Source organism: Thermobia domestica, chromosome 9 (genome assembly GCF_964235325.1).
Source record: "Thermobia domestica chromosome 9, izTheDome1.hap1.1, whole genome shotgun sequence".
NCBI lineage: Eukaryota > Metazoa > Arthropoda > Insecta > Zygentoma > Lepismatidae > Thermobia > Thermobia domestica.
This window is the reverse complement of record NC_137462.1, coordinates 66029246-66049780: the sequence shown is the minus strand read 5'-3', so window position 1 is coordinate 66049780 and position 20535 is coordinate 66029246. Positions and strand designations below refer to the sequence as shown.

At 34.9% G+C, this 20535-nt stretch overlaps 1 protein-coding gene across 1 annotated transcript in view; it reads right to left on the bottom strand.

Moving 5' to 3' along the window:
• LOC145660855 (lysosomal alpha-mannosidase-like) overlaps window positions 1-20535 on the bottom strand; it is a 166436-nt gene that overhangs the window by 112551 nt on the left and 33350 nt on the right. The window contains exon 6 of the mRNA XM_081726279.1: window positions 16762-16838. Within this exon, the coding sequence (XP_081582405.1) occupies window positions 16762-16838 (77 nt within the window). The remainder of the gene's footprint in view (window positions 1-16761; window positions 16839-20535) is intronic.

Genomic DNA, 20535 nt, shown 5'->3' with positions numbered 1-20535 from the left:
GTGATAATTAATAAATGTGATAATAAAAATAACACAACTAGTTTTTCCATTATTTATGAAACTGGGTTATTAGAATGTTAGATTACTCACGCATATTCATACTTACTCACGTAGATACAATCTGGTTACTTGGTCCCCCTTTGAAGTCGTCTTATCCACAAGTTTAATTATAATGGTTAAACAAAACTAATATCAGAAATGCTGGGTTTACGATATCACCCGGAAGAGATCTTCTCACTACAAATATGTGCTTCTTATATCTCAAGAACGATGCCAAATATCTCAAAATAAGCTCAAAACTGACTCAATAAGGCTAAAACCTACTACAAAATCTCATCTTAGCATGTTCATTCCATCAACCGGAAATTTTGACACTATACCCGTAGATGTACCTGCACTCGTAGGTGTACAAACATACTCGTACACTAAAATTAGTAATGAAGATAAATGTTCCGGTGTCTGTGACACCGCGGTGACTGAATAGCTTTGTTGTTTACGCTGCGTCGTTTTTTACAGGTTCACAGGTGCATCGTAAATCATATATATGTGTTTCGTTTCATATATATAAAGCTCCTAATAGTTTTATACCGTTCCCAAAACTTTATAAGGAAATAAAAAAAATACACAGTTCTGACTAGGAACAGACATGGACATGTCATCAGCACTTCCGAATCAAACTTAGTCCCATCGATAAACATAACCAAAATATGTTCATGCACAAAATTTAGAAGCCGGCCCATTAACCCTGTTAGTATAAAGAAAATCGGACTCTCAGTGAAACAGTTATTGCATCAATACTATTCATTGGAAAGTGATGGTTTATAGTTCATTCTCTTCAGCAAAAATCAAGCTTTCCAGAGGTGCTATGGATTGGTACCTACAACGTACTTGAACAGGGAAAATTGGGAGAATGACGAGAAAATTCCTTCTATAAATCCCTTCCACCAACTTTGGCCCCATCTGGAATAGATAGGGATTTCCACTACCCTTTTGGGATTTCCACTTTTTGATGTAAATTTTAGACTTTCACTCAAACAGCTATTCCTTCCTTATTATACAGGGTTATTATAAATGATGGACCTATTTTTTTAAAAAAAAATCGTAGTAATTAAAGAACAAATCCAAAATGAACAATCTTATACCAGTGGAAAGAGGAAGGTTGATAGTTTCGGTGGGCAAAGATGGTTCCCGAAGCGGCCGGTAGAGTTCGCGCGGCAATAGGCCGTCATTCGTTTCCCTCTTTTTGAATGTATTCCTTCCTCGGCGCTGGATAGGTCGCAGGGGAAATGAAGACCTGGCTCTACACTTCTGGCCACCGAGATCTCCTGATCTCACACTATGTGACTACTTCTTATGGGGTTATGATAATGAACCTGTTTACGTCCCACCTCTACCAATAACTCTGGACGATCTGCGGCACTGTATCACAGCTGCCGTGCACTCAGTAACAGTAGATACACTTGCTCGTGTGTGGAACGAGTTCAGCTACCGCATAGATGTTTGCCGTGCAGCAGACGGTGGACACATTGAACATTTATAATGTATTGCAAAAAAAAACTTTGAAACTTCCACTTTCCATTGGTATAAAGATTGTTCATTTTGGATTTATACTTTAATAAATACACATCTTTAAAATGGGTCCATCATTTATAATAACCCTGTATATCATAGAATCATGGTTTATACTTCGTTTATTTTAGAATAAAGCATCCTTTCCAATGGTATCACCTGCTTGTCCTATTATACAACAGAAAAGGGAAAATCGGGGAAAACCGGGAGTTTTTCCGAAAAATATTCAAATATTTGCGCCCCTGTGGCCCGGGCCTGGGTTCACGTAGGGATCTGAAAATCTCTTGAAAAATATACAGTTTTGTGCACAATGCGTGTGCAAAACTTCAGTCTTGCATCTTGAAAACATAAGGGCGGAAATTTTTTTGAAAGTCTAAAGGTAATCCATTATTAATATCTATCTATCTATCTATCTATCTATATATATATATATATATATATATATATATATATATATATATATATATATATAATATGTGTTTCTATTAAAAATGTCCGTATCTTACAAACCTAAACTGGGAAATTCAGGAAAACCAGATTTTTTAAAAAATCAGCCCCTCGAAACAATTCGACCCTCTGGCCCGGCCTGGGTTCATATAGAGATCTGAAACCTCTAGAAAAATACACTGTTATGTACGCCATGCGAGTACAGAATTTCAATCTGATATCTTGGAAACCAAGGGCAGAAAAAGATTGAAAATCTAAAGGTGACGCATTTATCTCTCTCTCTCTCTCTATATATATATATATATATATATGTATGTATCGCACCCCCAGAATATTAGTGTTGTAACTCAAAAAAGTTGATTTTACAGGAGAGGCAAAAAAACAGTTTTTACATTGAAATAATCCTTAATATTTTTGTTTCTATTTAAAACCATAACTTTATTTAAACACATGTATTACTACATACTTTGTTGAAAATAGCTTGAGAAAATAAATGCGTATTTGTGTATTACAAATTACATATTCAGGATGATATTTACTTGCCTTGTGAGTTGCGACAGTTTTATTCGTACTGAGAAACATATTTTTCTTTCTAATTAAATGACACAATCTTCAAAGTGATTCACTAATCGTTGTAGGATTTCACTGATTTAGTTTTCATTCTGTAGATTTCAACCCCTCATAGAAGCTGTGGTATTATTTAGGTATTAGGTTGTTTTTACACAATGTTAACAAGTCTGTCTTCTTGCTGTGGGATATAGCAAGATCTCCATCTTTGTAAGCAAGTCGTAATTGAGTTTGAAACTTTGTTGTGTGGCGCCGATCACGTCTAACTCGAATGAGTTTGTATTTTTGATCATCATATTCAGTTTTGTACATGATACAACTTTTTGCTGCCTTCTCGACTCTCAGAATTTTAATGTCTTGCCAATGTACTTTCTCACCATCTTCATTCACAGAGAAATTGTTACCAATTTGAGACGATAGGTCTTTAAGGTCATAAAAGTCTTCTATATCCATTTCTTTGACCAAGTAGGGGGTTCCACTCTTCTTACTTAACTTGATTACAGAAACCCATTGACTAGGAACGTATATTGGACCACTTCTAAGAACTCTCTTCTTCTGTTTTTCTATACTAGAATGCATGCTATCCCCTTCATTCTGTGTGGCCTGTAGTGAGGAATTTGTGAGTGGTTGAAGGAATATCAAGTGTATCAACAGCGAACAGAAACATGGATGCTAAATGCCTATTTTTATTTTGTCCAATACAATTGTCATAGTAAGACTATTCATGGCTTTGGATTAATTGTTTTAACAAAAGAGACACTGACCAAAGCTTAAAACTTTATTTTAAATTATAATTTGTAACTCAATGAAGTAGCGTCAAATTTAGTAAACATATATAACGCGTCGTTAAAGACTGGAATATTTCCTTCAAAATGGAAGCAGTCATACGTAGTGCCAATATACAAACATGGTGATCAAAATGACGTTAAAAATTATAGGCCTATAAGTTTAGTAAGTGTTTTCTCTAAGATTTTTGAAATAATTGTGCACAAACATTTATATTTTAATGTAAAGAATATATTAAGTGATATGCAACATGGTTTCTATAAAGGTAGATCAATTGCAACAAATCTTATCCATTTTACTGATAATACATACTTTGCACTGAATAGTAATCTACAGGTAGATGTTATATATATCGATATGTTAAAGGCTTTTGATTCCATTGATCACAAATTACTTCTAAGTAAGTTATCAAACATTGGCCTATCATTGTCATATATTAATTGGTTTGAAAGTTACTTATCAAATAGAACTTTTAAAGTAAAGATAGGGAATATAAAATCTAGTCAAGGTCAAATAGGGAAGGGGATACCTCAGGGATCTCCCCTGGGGCCACTTCTTTTTTCTCTATTTATCAATGATTTACCAGCAAAAGTCGAATACTCAAAAATACTTTTATACGCAGATGACATAAAGCTTTTTAGAGTAGTTAATAACGAGTATGATAATTATCTGCTGCAGAAAGATTTAGATACAGTAAATCATTGGTGTGAAAATAATTTATTAAAGATCAACTCTGAGAAAACTAAACATATGAATTCACTAATAAAACTCAATATTTTGTTAGCAAGTATAAAATCAATGGAGTAACAATAGACAAAGTTCAGCAAATTAAAGATCTCGGTATTTTGTATGACAGACAATTAAAATTTGCTAATCACATAAATGACGTTGTGCAATCAGCAAGGAAAAAAATAGGTTTTATATTTTATCAATGGCCTGATTTTATAAATGGTAGTTCGTATGTATACTTATATAAGACACTTGTTAGATCTAAATTGGAATTTGGTTCAGTTGTCTGGAATAGTCTATCCAACACACTTGTTAACAAAATCGAAGCTGTACAGAAATGTTTCGTAAGGCTACTGTGTTATAAAATGAAAAAAAATTACTATGCACATGAATATGGATATTGGTTAACATTTTGGGGGCTTCAAGAACTATCGGAAAGGAGGAAAGTTACTGATAAATTATTTATTCAAATGGTGTTGGAAAATAAATATAGTAGCGAATATTGCTTAGAAAATATAGGAATAAGAGTGCCGACTTATAGTGTTAGGAATCAATCGACATTGGTTGCATTAAACTTAAAACGTGAAATACTAAGAAGGATGTAAATGTCCTACAATTTAAAATGAACAAATGTTAGGAGACATATCAGAGCATTTCTTACAAAATTAAACAGTTTTAACTTTATGACAAGGGTTCTAGCTGCTTATCTTTATTTTATTGTTATTGTGTATATTCAGTGTATTTTTATGTTATAATCTTTTACTCAAAGAACCAGTCTTTTACGTTAAAATATGACAATAAGTGAAAGAGATTTCTGCATGTCAAGGTCAAATTTTAAGTAAGGTCTTTTCATTATTTTAAATGGTAGTTAAATGAGACTATAATTTGCATAGTTCTTTTAATCGTATATTTTGAGACTGACAGCTTTCTTTTATTTTTTGTTTTATATATCAGTTTGAACCTTATAATTTTAATATATTACTCTTCTGACAAAGGCTTTATCCTGCTCTAATAGTAATTTTATGTTATATAATTTCTGGTTTGTTTAAAATGATTATATAATGATTTTAACATAGTGCTGTATTTTTGCTTATGAGCTGTTCATAGCACTTAAAATAAAGTTATCATTATTATTATTATTATTATTATTATTATTATTAGTAGTAGTAGTAGTAGTAGTAGTAGTAGTAGTAGTAGTAGTTTATGTACTGTAAAATAAAAAAATGTACCGTTAAGTAGTAGATTTTGTTTTTTGATATCTTCTAAAAGTAATGCACATGCTACTTGTAAATACGCAATGACTTTCAAAGACAAAGGTATATTAATGTAAGGAATACTCCGCAGACTAGCAATAAATAACAGATAAATAATAGTTGCAAAAAAAAGTAACTAACTTGGGCACGTCAGGCACTACATGCACATTGTGTATTATGTTCGCGAGAATATAGGGACGCATTGAGACTAAAACAGACCGTGGTGCTACCATGTTTGTTGGCTAATTTCAATAAGGTGAGCCTGATGTATAAAGTTGTTAAAGTCATATTATTACTCCAAGAGCTGTACGATGGAGGCATTAACGTTAATATTAATGGCACTAATGAGCACTAACATTCCTCTAACGGTTAACCTCATTTTTGAGATGATTCTTAGGCGTGGGCCTGTTGGCATGCAGTTAGAAGACCCATACTCATTATTTAAAAAGCACACGTTATCTGTGGAGTACTAACGATTTGCTTCACTATCGAACACTAACGTAGCACTAGCGACGTGCAAAGCCGAAATTGGGGTCTGACGTAAGTGGCTTGTCAACTTCATGGACATTATATTTTCCTTATTCATACAGGGTTTATGTCACCCGAGGCAAACATGAAAGTCGGCGCCCCCTAATTTATATGTACATCCAGCGGTAAAAGTGCGTGGGAACGCAGGGACACGCCATTCCCTCACCTTCAGAAAATATGTATAGCGTCCCCCCAGTTCCTAAAAAAATTACAATGGACAAAGATAGGCAGGGTGACGGCGTGTCTTCATACCGCTACCTACCATTTCCCCACCTTTTCAAATCCACTTTTATTCCTGTGTACATATATCTATTTATTGTCCTTTTAGGCGCCCCTCCAACCACACGCCCGGGGCACGTTCCTTCCCCCTTAGTAGCGGCCTGTAATCATGTATCTCCATATCTGAAAAAAGTCCTGAGTGAGTGAGTGTCTGATTGACTGATCAACGTTCAGACCAAACAGCTTAAACTAGAAACTTGAAATTTAAACAAGACATACAGTAGATAAAACTAGGAAAGGATTTTTGGAGATTCGACGGGACAGTAGCAGAAGAGGGATGGCAATTACGTTCTTAAAATGTCATATTTGTGTTACCCACGAAACGAGACGAGACGAGAAAAATATTGTCTTATCTCATTTTTTTTGTAAAAGTCTCGCTTCGATAGAAGAAGAAGAAGAAGACATTAAATTATGATTTTGTGTTTTGAATGTTGCCATAGACATCTTTTAATGTATATCATGGAATGTTTTGTTAACCTTGACGACGGATTGCTTGTTCATTATAGAAAACGTAAGTTATAATGTTTTAAATTCTCCCACGTTAAAGATCTGAACTTTCTAATAAACGACATATTGTGCGATAGTGAGTTAATTATTTTGGTTTATTCATATTGGCTCAATAATATTCTTAAGGATCAGGAGGTGGTATCTTATGTTATATAAAAAATGGTGCCGAAACGCCAGGAATTGTGATTTCGATTAGAAGTATAGTATAACGATTTCACCATTGAGCCCAATGTGAATTATACCGTATTGCGAAGTGGGGCTAAAATAAATAGAAACATTAAGATGAGTGTTCCAGGAAATGAAGTTAATGTAAATGATGGAGATAGGGAAGCTAGAATGAATGCATCTGGAAGTATAGTGGAACTTATAAAACAGCAATTCAAAGAGTTCCAACAACAAAACGAACAGCAATTCAAAGAGTTCAAACAACAAAACAAGTTCAATCAGCTAATGCACATGAGTAACCAGGAAATAAAACAGCAATTCAAAGAGTTCCCACAACAAAACGAAGAAATAAAACAGCAATTCAACCAGTTCTAACAACAAATCGACAACAAATTGGATAATAACTTCGATCAGCTCCAACAGCGAAATGATAACAAGTTTGATCAGCTGCAACAACATTTGAACCAGCAAATCAGCGCAAAATTCGAACAGAGTGAACGTAAGGTAGAACAAATATTGAGTAGGTTTACGGAAGTACAGGATACGGTGGACGTCATTGAAACTGTTATCAATGAGCATTCGAACCAAATTAGGGAGCTACAAGAGGATATGAAGTCCCTTAAGGAAAAGCGTTTGCCTGTGGTTGAAAATCGCAACCTTGATCATGGGGATGGTGTTCGTTTCCCTTCTACCAACACGGAACCGGTATAATATCTAGCAACGGAACCAGTACAGTATGAGTATCCATCAACGGAACCGGTACCGGTACAGTGGAAAACAGTGACTCTTCGGGGTATAGAGAAGCTTGTTCTGATAAGGAAAGAAGAACAAATCGTTCACATCGTCACCGTAAAGCTGTGCGTATGGATTCTAGGAATGGGAAGCATACCAGTACAGGTATACATTTACGTTTTAGTGAAATTCGATCTCTTACCAAATTTAGCGGGGTACCCTAGGATATGCCTGCCAGAGTATTTTTTTTTTAAAAATGAAGATGAGTGTGAGTTAATGGGTGTAGAGGAATCGAAGTTCCTAAAAATCCTTCCTCATGTATTATTGCCTTCCTGTCTACGAAAATACTCTGAGTTCAAGAGTGCGTTGTTGTCTAATTACGAAAACGACTTCATGTTGGCTAATAGGGGCGCTTTAATCCGTTCGAGGTATTAAATCCTAAATGACACAAAAGTATCACTGATTTTGTAGTATCTACTTACAACGAACTAAAGTCTATTAATCCATTTCATCCTGAGTCCCGAATTATAGCTTCTATTCGTATACTACAGCCTTTCAAATTGCAGCAAATGCTGATGTCTGCCCAATGTATTAATTTTAATCATCTTGTCATGATCGTACAGAGTTTTGAGAGTCAATCTTTGATGCACAGTAATAATAGAGGGCAGAGCAATTTCAATCGTAACAATGTCAATTATGCTTCAGTTCGTAACCTAAACTTACAGCAAGAGAATATTTCCAGTTTACGAAATAACAATAACCGGTATTTTAACAATAGAACTAATGGACATAATGTCACCGGTAATCGAACTGAATCTAATGGTAGAAATAGTAACAGAAATTTCAGAAATAATATAATAGAAACTTCAATAGAAGTAATAATCGTGGCTCTTACCCACAAGGTACATTCATAGATAGCAGGAATTACGTCAATAGAAATCAAAGTAGGGTGACAACATATTGTAGACAAGAAAGTACCCCGGACTGTGGAATACAGTGTAATATAATAGAATCCACCGACCATAGTAATTTAAACTAGATTTGGCTGACGTGGAGGAGGTCAAAACCACGTCAGCGCTAAATGTACCTGAATCATCTTCGGACTGGGAAACTAGTCTTAAAATTATAGATACAAATGCTATATATCAATATATCCCTATTGATAATTGCTTTTGGATGTTTGATGATGAAATGGAGGAGGTATATACTTCTAAAAAAGATTTTGTTTTCTTGAAAACCTTTACAACTGCGACAATACTTATTAAAATTAATGGAGTTCCTCTTCAACCTTTGGTTGATACAGGTACTACAGTTTCCATTTTATCTTATTCATTTTGGCGTGAACTTACACAAAATTATTCCAACCCTAGACTGCAAAAGATGGATAATTTGATACTAATAGATTATACAGTTAAACATAACAAAAGGGTGATGGAAAAACGCAAATTGTAATTACCATACAGGATTATGATATTACTATTCCTATTTTGGTTATCAACGAATTAAATGAAAGAGTGTTAATTGGATTGGACTTTCTGACAAAATTACGTGATGTTTTAGATTTCGAAAACAAAATATTTTCTATCCCTACGTTAGATGACTTAATAGTTCAAAAATTAATTCCTGCTAAAGATAACATTGCTTGTCAATGTCAACCTTTTGTAAATAATATTTTTGACATTAAATCAGATAATTTAAAGAAAGCCGATTTTACTGAAAGTGAAAAGGAACCAGGATGAAGACGAGGATCGTTCGTTTTACAAATGTATAGATAATATTATAAACTCTTTAAATTTAGTTGATAAGAATTTGGTGTCACAATTTAAAGATATACCTTATAAACATAAAACTGCCTTCTCACTTAAACCAGCATGTTGTAAGAATTTTATGTATAATATTGAAGTATATACTAAAGATCCCATAGTAACAAAACCCTACATCATACCGTATCGTTTCAGGGAGAACGTACGTAAGCAAATATTGGATATGTTGGCGCAGGGCATAATACAACTATCTCAAAGTATTCATTTAAATCCTTTACATGTAGTACCGAAAAAGGACGGTAAGCTGGGAATAGTTATGGACCTTCGAAAACTGAATTCCCATATCAAATTACAGCAACTGAGATACCCCCAGTAGACGAAATTCTTAGTTCATTACAGGGTAATACGGTGTTTGGAAATCCTGATCTCGTCATGGCCTATAATCAAATCATGTTGGAGGTAAGTTCGAAGCCTTTCACTGCCTTTTTGTTTGAAGGACAGTTATATGAATATAACCGTGTAGTCTTTGGATTAATAAATGGTAGTGCGGCTTTGGCCTCCTGTCTAAATCAAGTACTAGGACAAGACTTACGCAATAATGTGGTTTATTATGCAGATAATATTTTGATTATGGGGAAAACACCAAAAGACTATTTTTTAAAAATGGATATTGTAATTGAACGTTTAGAAAATTCTGGTCTAACCATAAATATTGAAAAACAAAGTTTTTCAGGAAGTCTTGAATGTCTAGGATATTCTGTTGACGCAAGTGGGATATGTTATCGCGATTCGAAAGTTCAAGCTATTAGAGACTTACCTACTCCCACTAATATTAAAGAAACACGGCAAATACTCGAGTTATTTAATTGGTTTAGAAGGTCTGTCCCTCGGTTTGTTGAAATTGCTGAACCTTTATTTTCAATCACTAAGAAGGGAGTACCATGGCATTGGGGTAGCTCACAGGAACAAAATTTTCAACAATTGAAGATGTGTATTATGAAAAATATTCGCCTGAATCATCCTAATTATGATCGTCAATTTTTTGTACAATGTGATGGTGCGTTATCGGGAATTTCTGGGATACTATTGCAACCGAGTGATTCTACCAATGAACCGGCTGTTATTCATTGTGTCAGCCGAACGTTAAAGAATGTCGAAAAAGGGTATACAATTACTGAAATTGAACTACTTCGTGTATTATTTTCATTGCGAAAATTCGCTTCTTATCTTAATGGATGCCATATTACAGCTATCACGGATCATAGTTCCTTATGTCATTTAAAGAAAGTACAGGGATATAATAGTCGTTTATTAAGATGGTCCTTGGAATTACAATCTTTTGATTTTGATGTGCAGCATATAAAAGGAAGTGATAACATTCCAGTAGATACTTTGTCCAGGTTGTTTCCTAATGAAAATCATTACGCATTATCTATAAATGTTTTAGAATTTTGCAAGAAGAGATATCCAATATTATCTTGGAGGAATTGCGAGAGTCCCAAAGAGGTCATGAAGAATATGCGAAAATTATATATCATTTGACATCTTGTTCAGGAAGTTGTGACTGTCCTCGTACCTGGAGCTCAATGTACCGAATTCCTAATGGCGTATTGGTAATTAAAGATTTCAAATTTGAACAAAGAACTAAAATTTGTGTTGTGCCTAAGTTGGTGCCCCTCATATTGAAGGAATATCACGATGATTTCATACATTTCGGTTATTTAAAGGTGTATTCTTTAATCAACAAATCCTTTTATTGGAAATCACTTAGATCGCAAATTAAAAATGATATCAGGGATTGCGAAAAATGCATGAAGATCAAACATAATTATCAATCATTATATAAACCCATGATGTCAATAATGCCAGAACGACCACATTCTTTCATTTCAATAGACTTGAATGGACCTCTTCTAAGAGCGTCCACAGGTGAGACTTTCCTTTCCACAGTTATGGACATTTTTACGAGATACTTAGTTACATATCCTTTGCGTAAAGCGACTTCGTTAGCAATTATTAATCGGATCTTAAATGTGTATATACCCCATTGTGGACCCGTTGAACACATACTTTGTGATAATGGTGAACAATTTCGAAGTAATCTGTTCTTTCGTGCTATGAATAACGCTAATATCAAGGTTCATTTTGTTACTCCTTATCATCCCAGTAGTTCAGCTGTGGAAAATAAACATAGGAATCTTGGTATGCTATTTAGACATTGCTGTCGTAATAAGCATTTGGATTGGGTCAAGTACGTTACTGGAATCACCTACTTTTCAAATTATTCAGTATCTGATACATTGGGTGTAGCACCAGCCAACATACATAATGGAACTGATTTTATAAAACCGATTGAACAACATTTTGGCGTCCAACTTAGTGAAAATGATGAAGTCAATTATTCACATCTAGTGAGTGTGGTGCAACTTCGCAGGATACAAAAATTTAATACTCGTAATCAAAAGATAGAAGAGCGGCAAGTGGGTAAAATTAAAATCAGACCTAATGATTTAGTTTTTGTAATACTTTACTCACAAAGTAATGCATCATTAAAAAGGATTTACAAGTTTTGTGATATATTTGCTGGACCTTACTTGTCTATAAAACAAGTCAATCCTAAAGTTTTCGAGCTAATGGATGTAAAAACAGGAAAAATATTAGGATTACGTAATGGTGATGAAATTAAACTTTGACGTCCTTCAAAGTATACTAGGAATCGATGGATGGAATTAGTTAAAACTTTCGTACCATCTGAGATTATAAAGAAAGTTAATGTAAATGATGTATAATAGATGGCAATCAGTTTCAAAAGGGAGAAAACTAAGAGTTGTGGAGATATATAACACATAATGTTATATTTTAATTTACGACTTTCAATGTAACCTAAAAGAAGTCATTGGTCATATAACTTAAGCTAAAGTTACGGAAACTGAGGAAACCGTATTCAATTGATTTTGCTTTATTCCGCTTTAAATATCGTTATGATTTTGTTTGTTATTTGTATTTCATTTGAATTCTATAAAGATTCAATGAATTAACAAATGGAACAATTCGTACATTTATGATCTTAATAAGAAATCAATTATTATGTTATGTTCTGATTATTATTGATATTTCATTTCCTATCCATGTTTTAAGTTATGTGACTAGTCAACCTTCACCTCGGTGTTGTTAAAATTCAGCATATATCAATAGATATAATAAGTCACAGCTAGGCTTAAATAATGCATACGCATCAAACCTACACTACTTGACTCATAACACGTCAAGTAATCAAACGTATACTACTTGACTCGTGTTTTAATACAATCCATCAACTGTAGCCTCTTCCTTCGCTCCCTGTTTCTCCTGCCACCATATGCACTAGCACGTTCTTCATGACGCAATTCCTTTTAAGGTAATGTTCCAACCAGTTTCTCTTCCTCGTCTCTATTACAACTAAAATTGTTTTCTTTCCTACTATTTCTAACACTTTTTCATTTGTTTCCCGTTTGACACAGTTAATTCTCTACATTCTTTACCAAGCACACATTTTCTAAAGCGCAAAATGCTCCCTAAATACCTAAGCTCACTATTTTCAGCATATGCACAAATTGGGTACCATTCTATCTACATGAATATTATATATGTCGATTACAGGAAATTGCTTCTCGTTATATATTACCATATTTAGTGTAAAATGATTAACGTTAAAACCGGAAATGGTTGATTTGTACTGCTTCCAGTTTGAATATTACATTCATCAGGGAACTCGATTCTTAACTATTGATTCCGTACATCGTGACCAAAATTGATGGTAATCCATCAGATATTTCTTGTGACTGTTTGTTTTCCTGACGGAGAGAATGAATATAGGGCTATAGAGTTTTAGTAAACTAAATTCGTCAATGAGTGATGATGGAAGAAATACAAGAAAAGGGAACCAAGAGAACCATGCGAAAATTTGCAAACACAATATTAGCCATCGAAAACCCACATGACCTGGGTTAGTTAGCATAGATGAAAACTCTACCACTGAGTCATCAATCATCTGCTTATTAGTTTTATTAATTATTATGTTAATATAAATTAATGAATGCCTGCTTATGTTAATTGTTGAGCAATTACATTGTATATTTTGTAAAGTCAAAAATTATAAATTTGTATTTACTGTACGTAGGTATGTTGACAATATGCGAATGTTACAAGAATGGTTGTTGAAGGTTTACTTGAAGATTTTTTTTCTTTTTGTCTGATTAGAAAGTAGTTTGCAGTGCTTTGGAACAGGTGCAGCTGGGAAAGCGATAATGTTTGAGCCATGTTGGCGCCCTTTCTGTGTGTGAAAATAACATCTTCCTATTATAGGACCCATAGACGGTCCACGGTTTGTGCAAACAAGGCTGTTTGTGCAAACAGTTTGATCGTGTATGGTGCTGTATGAACTGTTTGCGCAAACGTTTGTGCAAATATTTTCCACATCGAACTCGTTCGAAAATTGTTTACACGAACATGATGTTTGCACAATCATAAGGGCATGTTTGTGCAAACACGAGGTTTATTTCCCAGTAGGAGCCTAGTGTACAAACGCATATTTCTTGCGCTGTGGCGTCAATGAATAGGATTTCATAATTCTGGCGAGAATTTACTGAACTTAATCGAAAATTACCTGAACTGTGAAAGGAAAAGAGTGAAGATTATAAAAACAGGAATCTGAAAAATGGGGCCTCATATGTTTCTATAATAATTTGTCCAAGCGTCTAGGGTGCAACGGCTGTTTCAAATTTAAGTCCTCGTACGTGTTTCCGCACAAAGATAACGCAAAGTGGCAAACAGCCTCTGCTTGGGAGATATCGCATCTCTCATATTTGTATCCTGTTTTCCAATAAGAGGTGTAACGTTTCCAATATTTCATCAAATATAGTTGAATCCATTCGTAATTAAATCAACAGTCGATTTAGGATTTAAGATTTAGATTTCTGGGCTTTCGGCATCTAATGCCATTTAGCCCTTCACGATTTGAGAGATGACGTCCCTCGGCTAGCACACAATCCGGTGAAAGGGAAGGAAGAAAGGATTGGGGAAGGAAGGAAGCGGCTTGGGACCTATAAGTTAGGTACCACCCGACATTTGCCTGGTGTGAATGAGGAAAACCCAAGAAAACCTCATTCAGGGTGGCTGGCCTGAGAAAGCGTTTGACACTTTTTCGAACGTGTGCCCCCACCGAGAATCGAACCCGGGACAGCTCGCACTGAAGGCGAGAGCGTTAGCGACTAAGCTACGCGGGGCCACAAGTCCACAGTCGAACTTATCTCAAGCTCGGTTCTTGGTGACTAAACTAGACCGTTTCTTGAACCACTCTTTCATCCACACTCTCTTTGTCCTTTTTGGTTTCACGGGTCTTTCCTCTTCCAAAGTACGAGCAATTACTATCGCTAAACAAGCTTCTTCAGTGGATATGTTTACGCGATCAAACTAAAAATGGAACTGAAGTTTGTGCAAACAGTTGAACGTATATGGCCGAGTGTTTGCACAAACATAATGTTTGCACAAAGCGTGGATCGTCTATGAGTCCCTTTAAAGAAGTAAATAACTGCAATAGCAGTTCTCTGCCTAAGTGATAAGACATCTAACTACAATAAACTAATACAAGTTACAGTATATATTTATTTTTTTCTTTAACAGCTACTTTTTCCAGAATTTTCACTTTCCGGAATCCGGAAAGTTAAATCGGAAAATTCCGGATTTTGGAAAAATTCTGGAATTGAAAAATCCGGAATTCGGAAAAATTCCGGATTTTTTCCGAAATCCGGAATATTTCCGAATTCCGGAATTTATTTCTAAATCCGAAATTTTTCCGAATTCTGGATTTTTTCCGAAATCCGGAAGGTAAAATTTCCGATTCCGGAAAACAAATTATCCGAATTCCGGAAAATTTTGGCCATCTTTAATATATATATATATATAATACTAAAAATTCCTACAACATTACTATTTGGCCTAGGATTATGGTTCAAACGTCATTTTTTTAAGTATTACGCTCCCTTTCTAACGGTACCACTCACGTGTCCGTATCATTCACTTGAACTCGGAAATTCGGGAAAAACGGATTTTTTTCAGAAAAAAATCATCCTGTCGGAACATTTACGGCCTCGGGCCCGGGTTCAAGTAGGGATCTCAAAAAATTGAGAAATACTCAAAGGAAACTAAGGACGGGAAATTTTTTGAAATTTGCCTTAAGAAAAAAACCACGCCCCTTCGCTCACACTTGGCGCCGCCAAGTTAAACATCCGATTCCAAAACGCATCTGGGGATTCTTTGGCCCATGCTTCACTTCACCAATAAAAAACGGATTGAATACGTGTTATATGAGCTTAATAAGCGTTTAAGCACAACACTACTCCATGGTACAGATTCGTACCATAAATCTCCAGCGTCGGGAGGGCCTACGCCCTCAGATTTTGAAGTGGCGAAAATAATTTTGCCTATTATTTATATATTTTTGAAAGTTTATAGTAAAATTATGGTGTACTATCATAGTCTGGGTTCTGCCAGCCCCACCAGTTTTTACCTTCTAGATCCGCCACTGTTCCCAAAGGGATATGTGGAAGAAAAAGAATTAAATATTTTGTTTAGTTGATATAAATAGAAATTGAATAGAAATTTGTTGGTAATACTGATGCCCTAACGATTGGGATAAATAGTTTATATGATGAATTGAAGAGCTCAATTCGAAAAGAGCCTAAATCAAAAAGGAAGTTTTTTTTCAGGAGACGATATTTTGTGTGCGTTTCCATCTTTCTATTTTCGTAAAAGAAAAGTAATCTACATAAAAGAAAATTGTAATTGGCTACTTTTCGTAAGATAACGGTGAAATTATCTACAGCAAGAGTTTTATAACTGTTTACAAGCATGAGTCAGAAAATAACTTCAGAGAGTACAGTTGACTAAGGACATTTTGGAAAACAAAGCAGTTTTCTTTGGCTACAACTAATTTGATTTATGTAGTTTTGGCATGAAACCCTGTTCAATATACGAAGATGCTGAAATGGAACTTAATAGAACCAATATCTCAAAATTGACAAAAATTGACTTAGGCTCTTTTGGAATCCACCCTTTCAATTGCTAATTATCATAATCGAGTTGATGTAGATACCTAGTAAATAGGCTAGAGATTCATAAATGTTAATAGATATAGGGAGGCACCTGAAAGCATTAATGATACCTGATGATAGCAATAAAGAAAAGTGATGCAACGGAAATTGCCCTAGTTATGTTTATGCTTAGGGATGAGTTATTAATATTGATTGCAACCTGGATTGTTATCCTAATGCACAATGTTCACACTATTTGTTGACGGAACCTAATTCCATCCAAGCAATGAATATAATCCATGTCGATCACTGAAGAAATCTTTGGCGGAAATAGGTACATGAAATACACATAAAAATATTACTTACTTTTAGGGTATCATAGAAGATGTCTCCATTACTGTAGTGGCCAAAAGTAGCAGATGTGAATATTTGAGACGACTGCCCTGAAAGAAAATAATTTAATTAATATTAATTGAAATAATATAAATAATTTTACTAAAATTTGTTTCAATATTGAGTATGATGTAAGCTTGTGGTAGTTTTGTTAACACTCAACTTGAAAGAGTGGCTGAAATCAATGGTTAAAAATGACCAGAAATTGCTAGAAAAAGCAAGCTTCCGTTCCGACACGTGAGACAAAGATAAATAAATTCAAACACTATAACATACAATTAACGAAAAACTCCCCTCACAGAAATAAATATCGTCATCTTCTTCAGATTGAGGCGAAACTTCTTTTTGCCACGGTTGTTTGTTCCAGGTTGCTTTTGTTTCAACTAATTACAAAACTGTGGCTGAAATTTCGTATCGAGAATACCGCTTTTACATACAGCGCAACCCAAATCTCACTATGAAAATTAAAGAAAGCGTTTTCGTTTTTAACCTGTACCTGAGTCTCTTTTTCCTTTATTCACTTGGTTGAATGAATGATTCATTTCTTCCTTCGAATGTGGAAGCATTAGTTTGGGAAAATGCCAACGAAACTAATTCTGAAAATGGACTCTCCTCTCCAGCATCTGAATAGCGATTTACTTCTTGCAAAAATTCTTCAGTTAAAAACTTATTTCCTTATTTTTTGAAATTTATGTTCGCCACTCGTTTTCAATTTTGTCGATAGTATCTTTAAATTCCAAAGTGAAAGCTAAGGCCAAGTCAATAAAATACAGTTTGACTGGTTTCAAATCATTATTGACAGAGAAAATTGACACTTTATGAAGGATGTCTATCAGGAAGAATCTGAATTTCTTCAACAAGTTTTTTCTAACTCAAAGTTACACTTGATTTCCGTAGATTTTTCTCAACGTCTACTGGTAACTTACAGGTTTTGAACTCATTCTCTATTGTGTAACCAAGATATGGGGAGGGATCGATATGACCACCAATGTTATCTTTTTGGGGAGATCAATTCAAAGCAGTAGGTTTTAGAAAGCTAGACACTTAGAGAACGAATCAAACTTCAGAAAAGAACAAATGACGCACAGAATACATCCAAAAGTGTATAAACTCAGGAAATGACTAGAAATGGCTAAAAAGCATATGACTAGAAAAGCTACTAGTAGTTTCTTCGAAAATTTGTAGCTAGCCAGATTCTCAAAATGACCAGGTCTAGCCACAAACTGGGTGAATTGGTAGCCCTAATTAGTGGAATAAACATAACTTAGGTTGGTAATAATAAACTTAAGTGTCGGACTTAATCCAGGTATTGTCAAAACGAACTGAAATGTCGCAACTGCAGCAGAAACATATTTCGATGTTCTCGACCATGAAAATAATATGTAGCCTTTCCAGACTGGAACTTCAGTTCCAGTTGTCCCGAATCAGGACGCATTAGTCAGTATAAAATCACTCGTCCTTAGCCGTGTTGAATGTGACCGATCGTGCCGAGTCGAGCAGTGTTTGGTCCAGATATGTGTGTGCTAATCCATGCCGGAATTTTCACAGCAGTACATCAAATGAAATCGAATGCAATTGCGATCTCAAATACCAACTGCGTAGTCAGTTGTTTCCACTGGATCAGAAAATTTGCGTATATGAATTATTTCAAGGTGTATCTCTAAAAGATTTAAAGTATATACTTATACAGGGTGATTTTTTAAAACTTACTGATTTTTTTGGGCCGAGAATTTCTAACTAAATTCCAATTTTCATGCTGTTTGTGACAAATGATCAAGAAATGATGGGAGATTTACAGAACTATGTTTACTGGTTTAAATTCATTCGGGTAAGAAAACCAGCAAATATTCGCCAGTGTACTTTACAATGGAATGAGATGCGGTGTCAGTGGCAAAGGGAAGGGGGGGGGGCCGGCGGGGCCGGGAACCCCCCAAAGAGGTCCGACAATGTATTTTAGTACTTTGATGTTTGTAATTTTTTATATATTTTTATGTTTATATATTTTTTTGTTTGTAATTTTTCTATATGTACCTATAACAGCACTTGGGCCCCCCCAAACACACATCCTGGCTACGCTACTGTGCGGTGTGGTGTGGAGATTTGAGTTTGTTTCGTTGGATGGCAACTTTGCCAACATCATTAAGAAATAGGAAACTGGACCGTTGTATTGGGAATTGTTCTGTACAGTTCTGCTCAACTGTGTGAGTATAATCAGGATACAGTGAGAATAGTGTACATTTTGGAGCAACATGAGTTTAAGAGATTTTGTTGTTGCTACGCAAAGGGCATTTAGAAACAAATTTGCCTCACCTTCGGCCCAAGACAGGTACATAATATGGTCGCTAGTAAAAAAATTGGAAGAAACAGGATCGTTTTTGAGTGAGACAGGGAAGCATCGGACTCCACAGATGGGTGTTGTGGAAGATGTCAGTTACCGACTCCTTAAGTCGCCCAAGAAATCTCTCCGTCGTTTGTCGCAAAAAAAAAAAAAAAAAAAACCGACTAAAGCTATTCATCATGTGATTTATGGATGTTACCACTAACACATATTTTGTATTCTCACTAACACTTAATTTGAATACTGCAATTTCGCTTCAAAAATCCAAAACCTCATTCAATTGTAAGGTACACTGGCAAATATATGTTGTATTTCTTCAGGCGTGGCCAATATTACTACGGATGAATTTAAACCAGTAAAACGTAGTCCCATAAATCTCCCATCCTTCCTTGATCGTTTGTAACAAACCGCATGAAAACTGGAATTCAGTTAGAAATTCTACAGCCAACTGATTTCAGTGTTTTCTTTAAATCACCCTGTAGTTGAAAGCGTGTATTTTCAACTTTTGGTACAGCAATAACAAAATATTAACAGTTGTCACTTTGCTAGAAAGAATTCATTTTCCCTGCAGGTATAGAATAGGTAAACAAATGAAAAACAATTATTTTACTTAACTTGTCTTGCTTTGAATATTTTCCTAACACATTTTGTGGACTATGTCCAAACAGTTGTGTACAGATTGATAAAATGTGTGCAAAGATAAATACCGAAATAACGAACTTATATTTCGTTTGGGGGGGGGGGTGAATACAGAGTAATTTGAAAATTCTAACAAATCGAATAGTATATTACACAGACTTAATTATATGGGCTTGATGTTCAACGAGCAGATGCTTGTCTTCATTAATGCGAACAACACATATTCAACAGACAGATTCAAATATTTTGATCAAACAGACATAATAAGGATACAAAGTTATTTTCATTATTTTCATCTTTTGTAAAAATTGCATTTGCGCTTTATTTACTCGTACAGCTTTAGTGGAAATGCTGCTTTTATACTTCTATAGGCATTTTCCGGGCTGAAATGTATCGCTATAAGTGTATTCAAAAGAACAAATCTGAACATGTTTTCGCATTGTGATCTACAACATTAATCTGCTTCCGTCGACCTTAGCAGTTTCATTTAGATCTAGAAGAGGCATTCACTAAGGCATAGCCGAAGGTCAAAACCAAAAATGTAGATTTCTCTGCTCCTAATGGATATTTCTTGAACTGAGGAGCTAGTACAAAAGGTATTTTTATATTACTGCTGACTCATTTTAGGCCATCTGTTTGAATATCAAGACCAGGAGGAACATTGTCAATCGCTTCTTTATTTTTCTTGAAGAGTTTGTTATTTAAATCTTGTCGCTTCGAACGCTCATTACCGGTCCGTTCATCGGCATCAGAAGTAGTGCGAGTGGAAA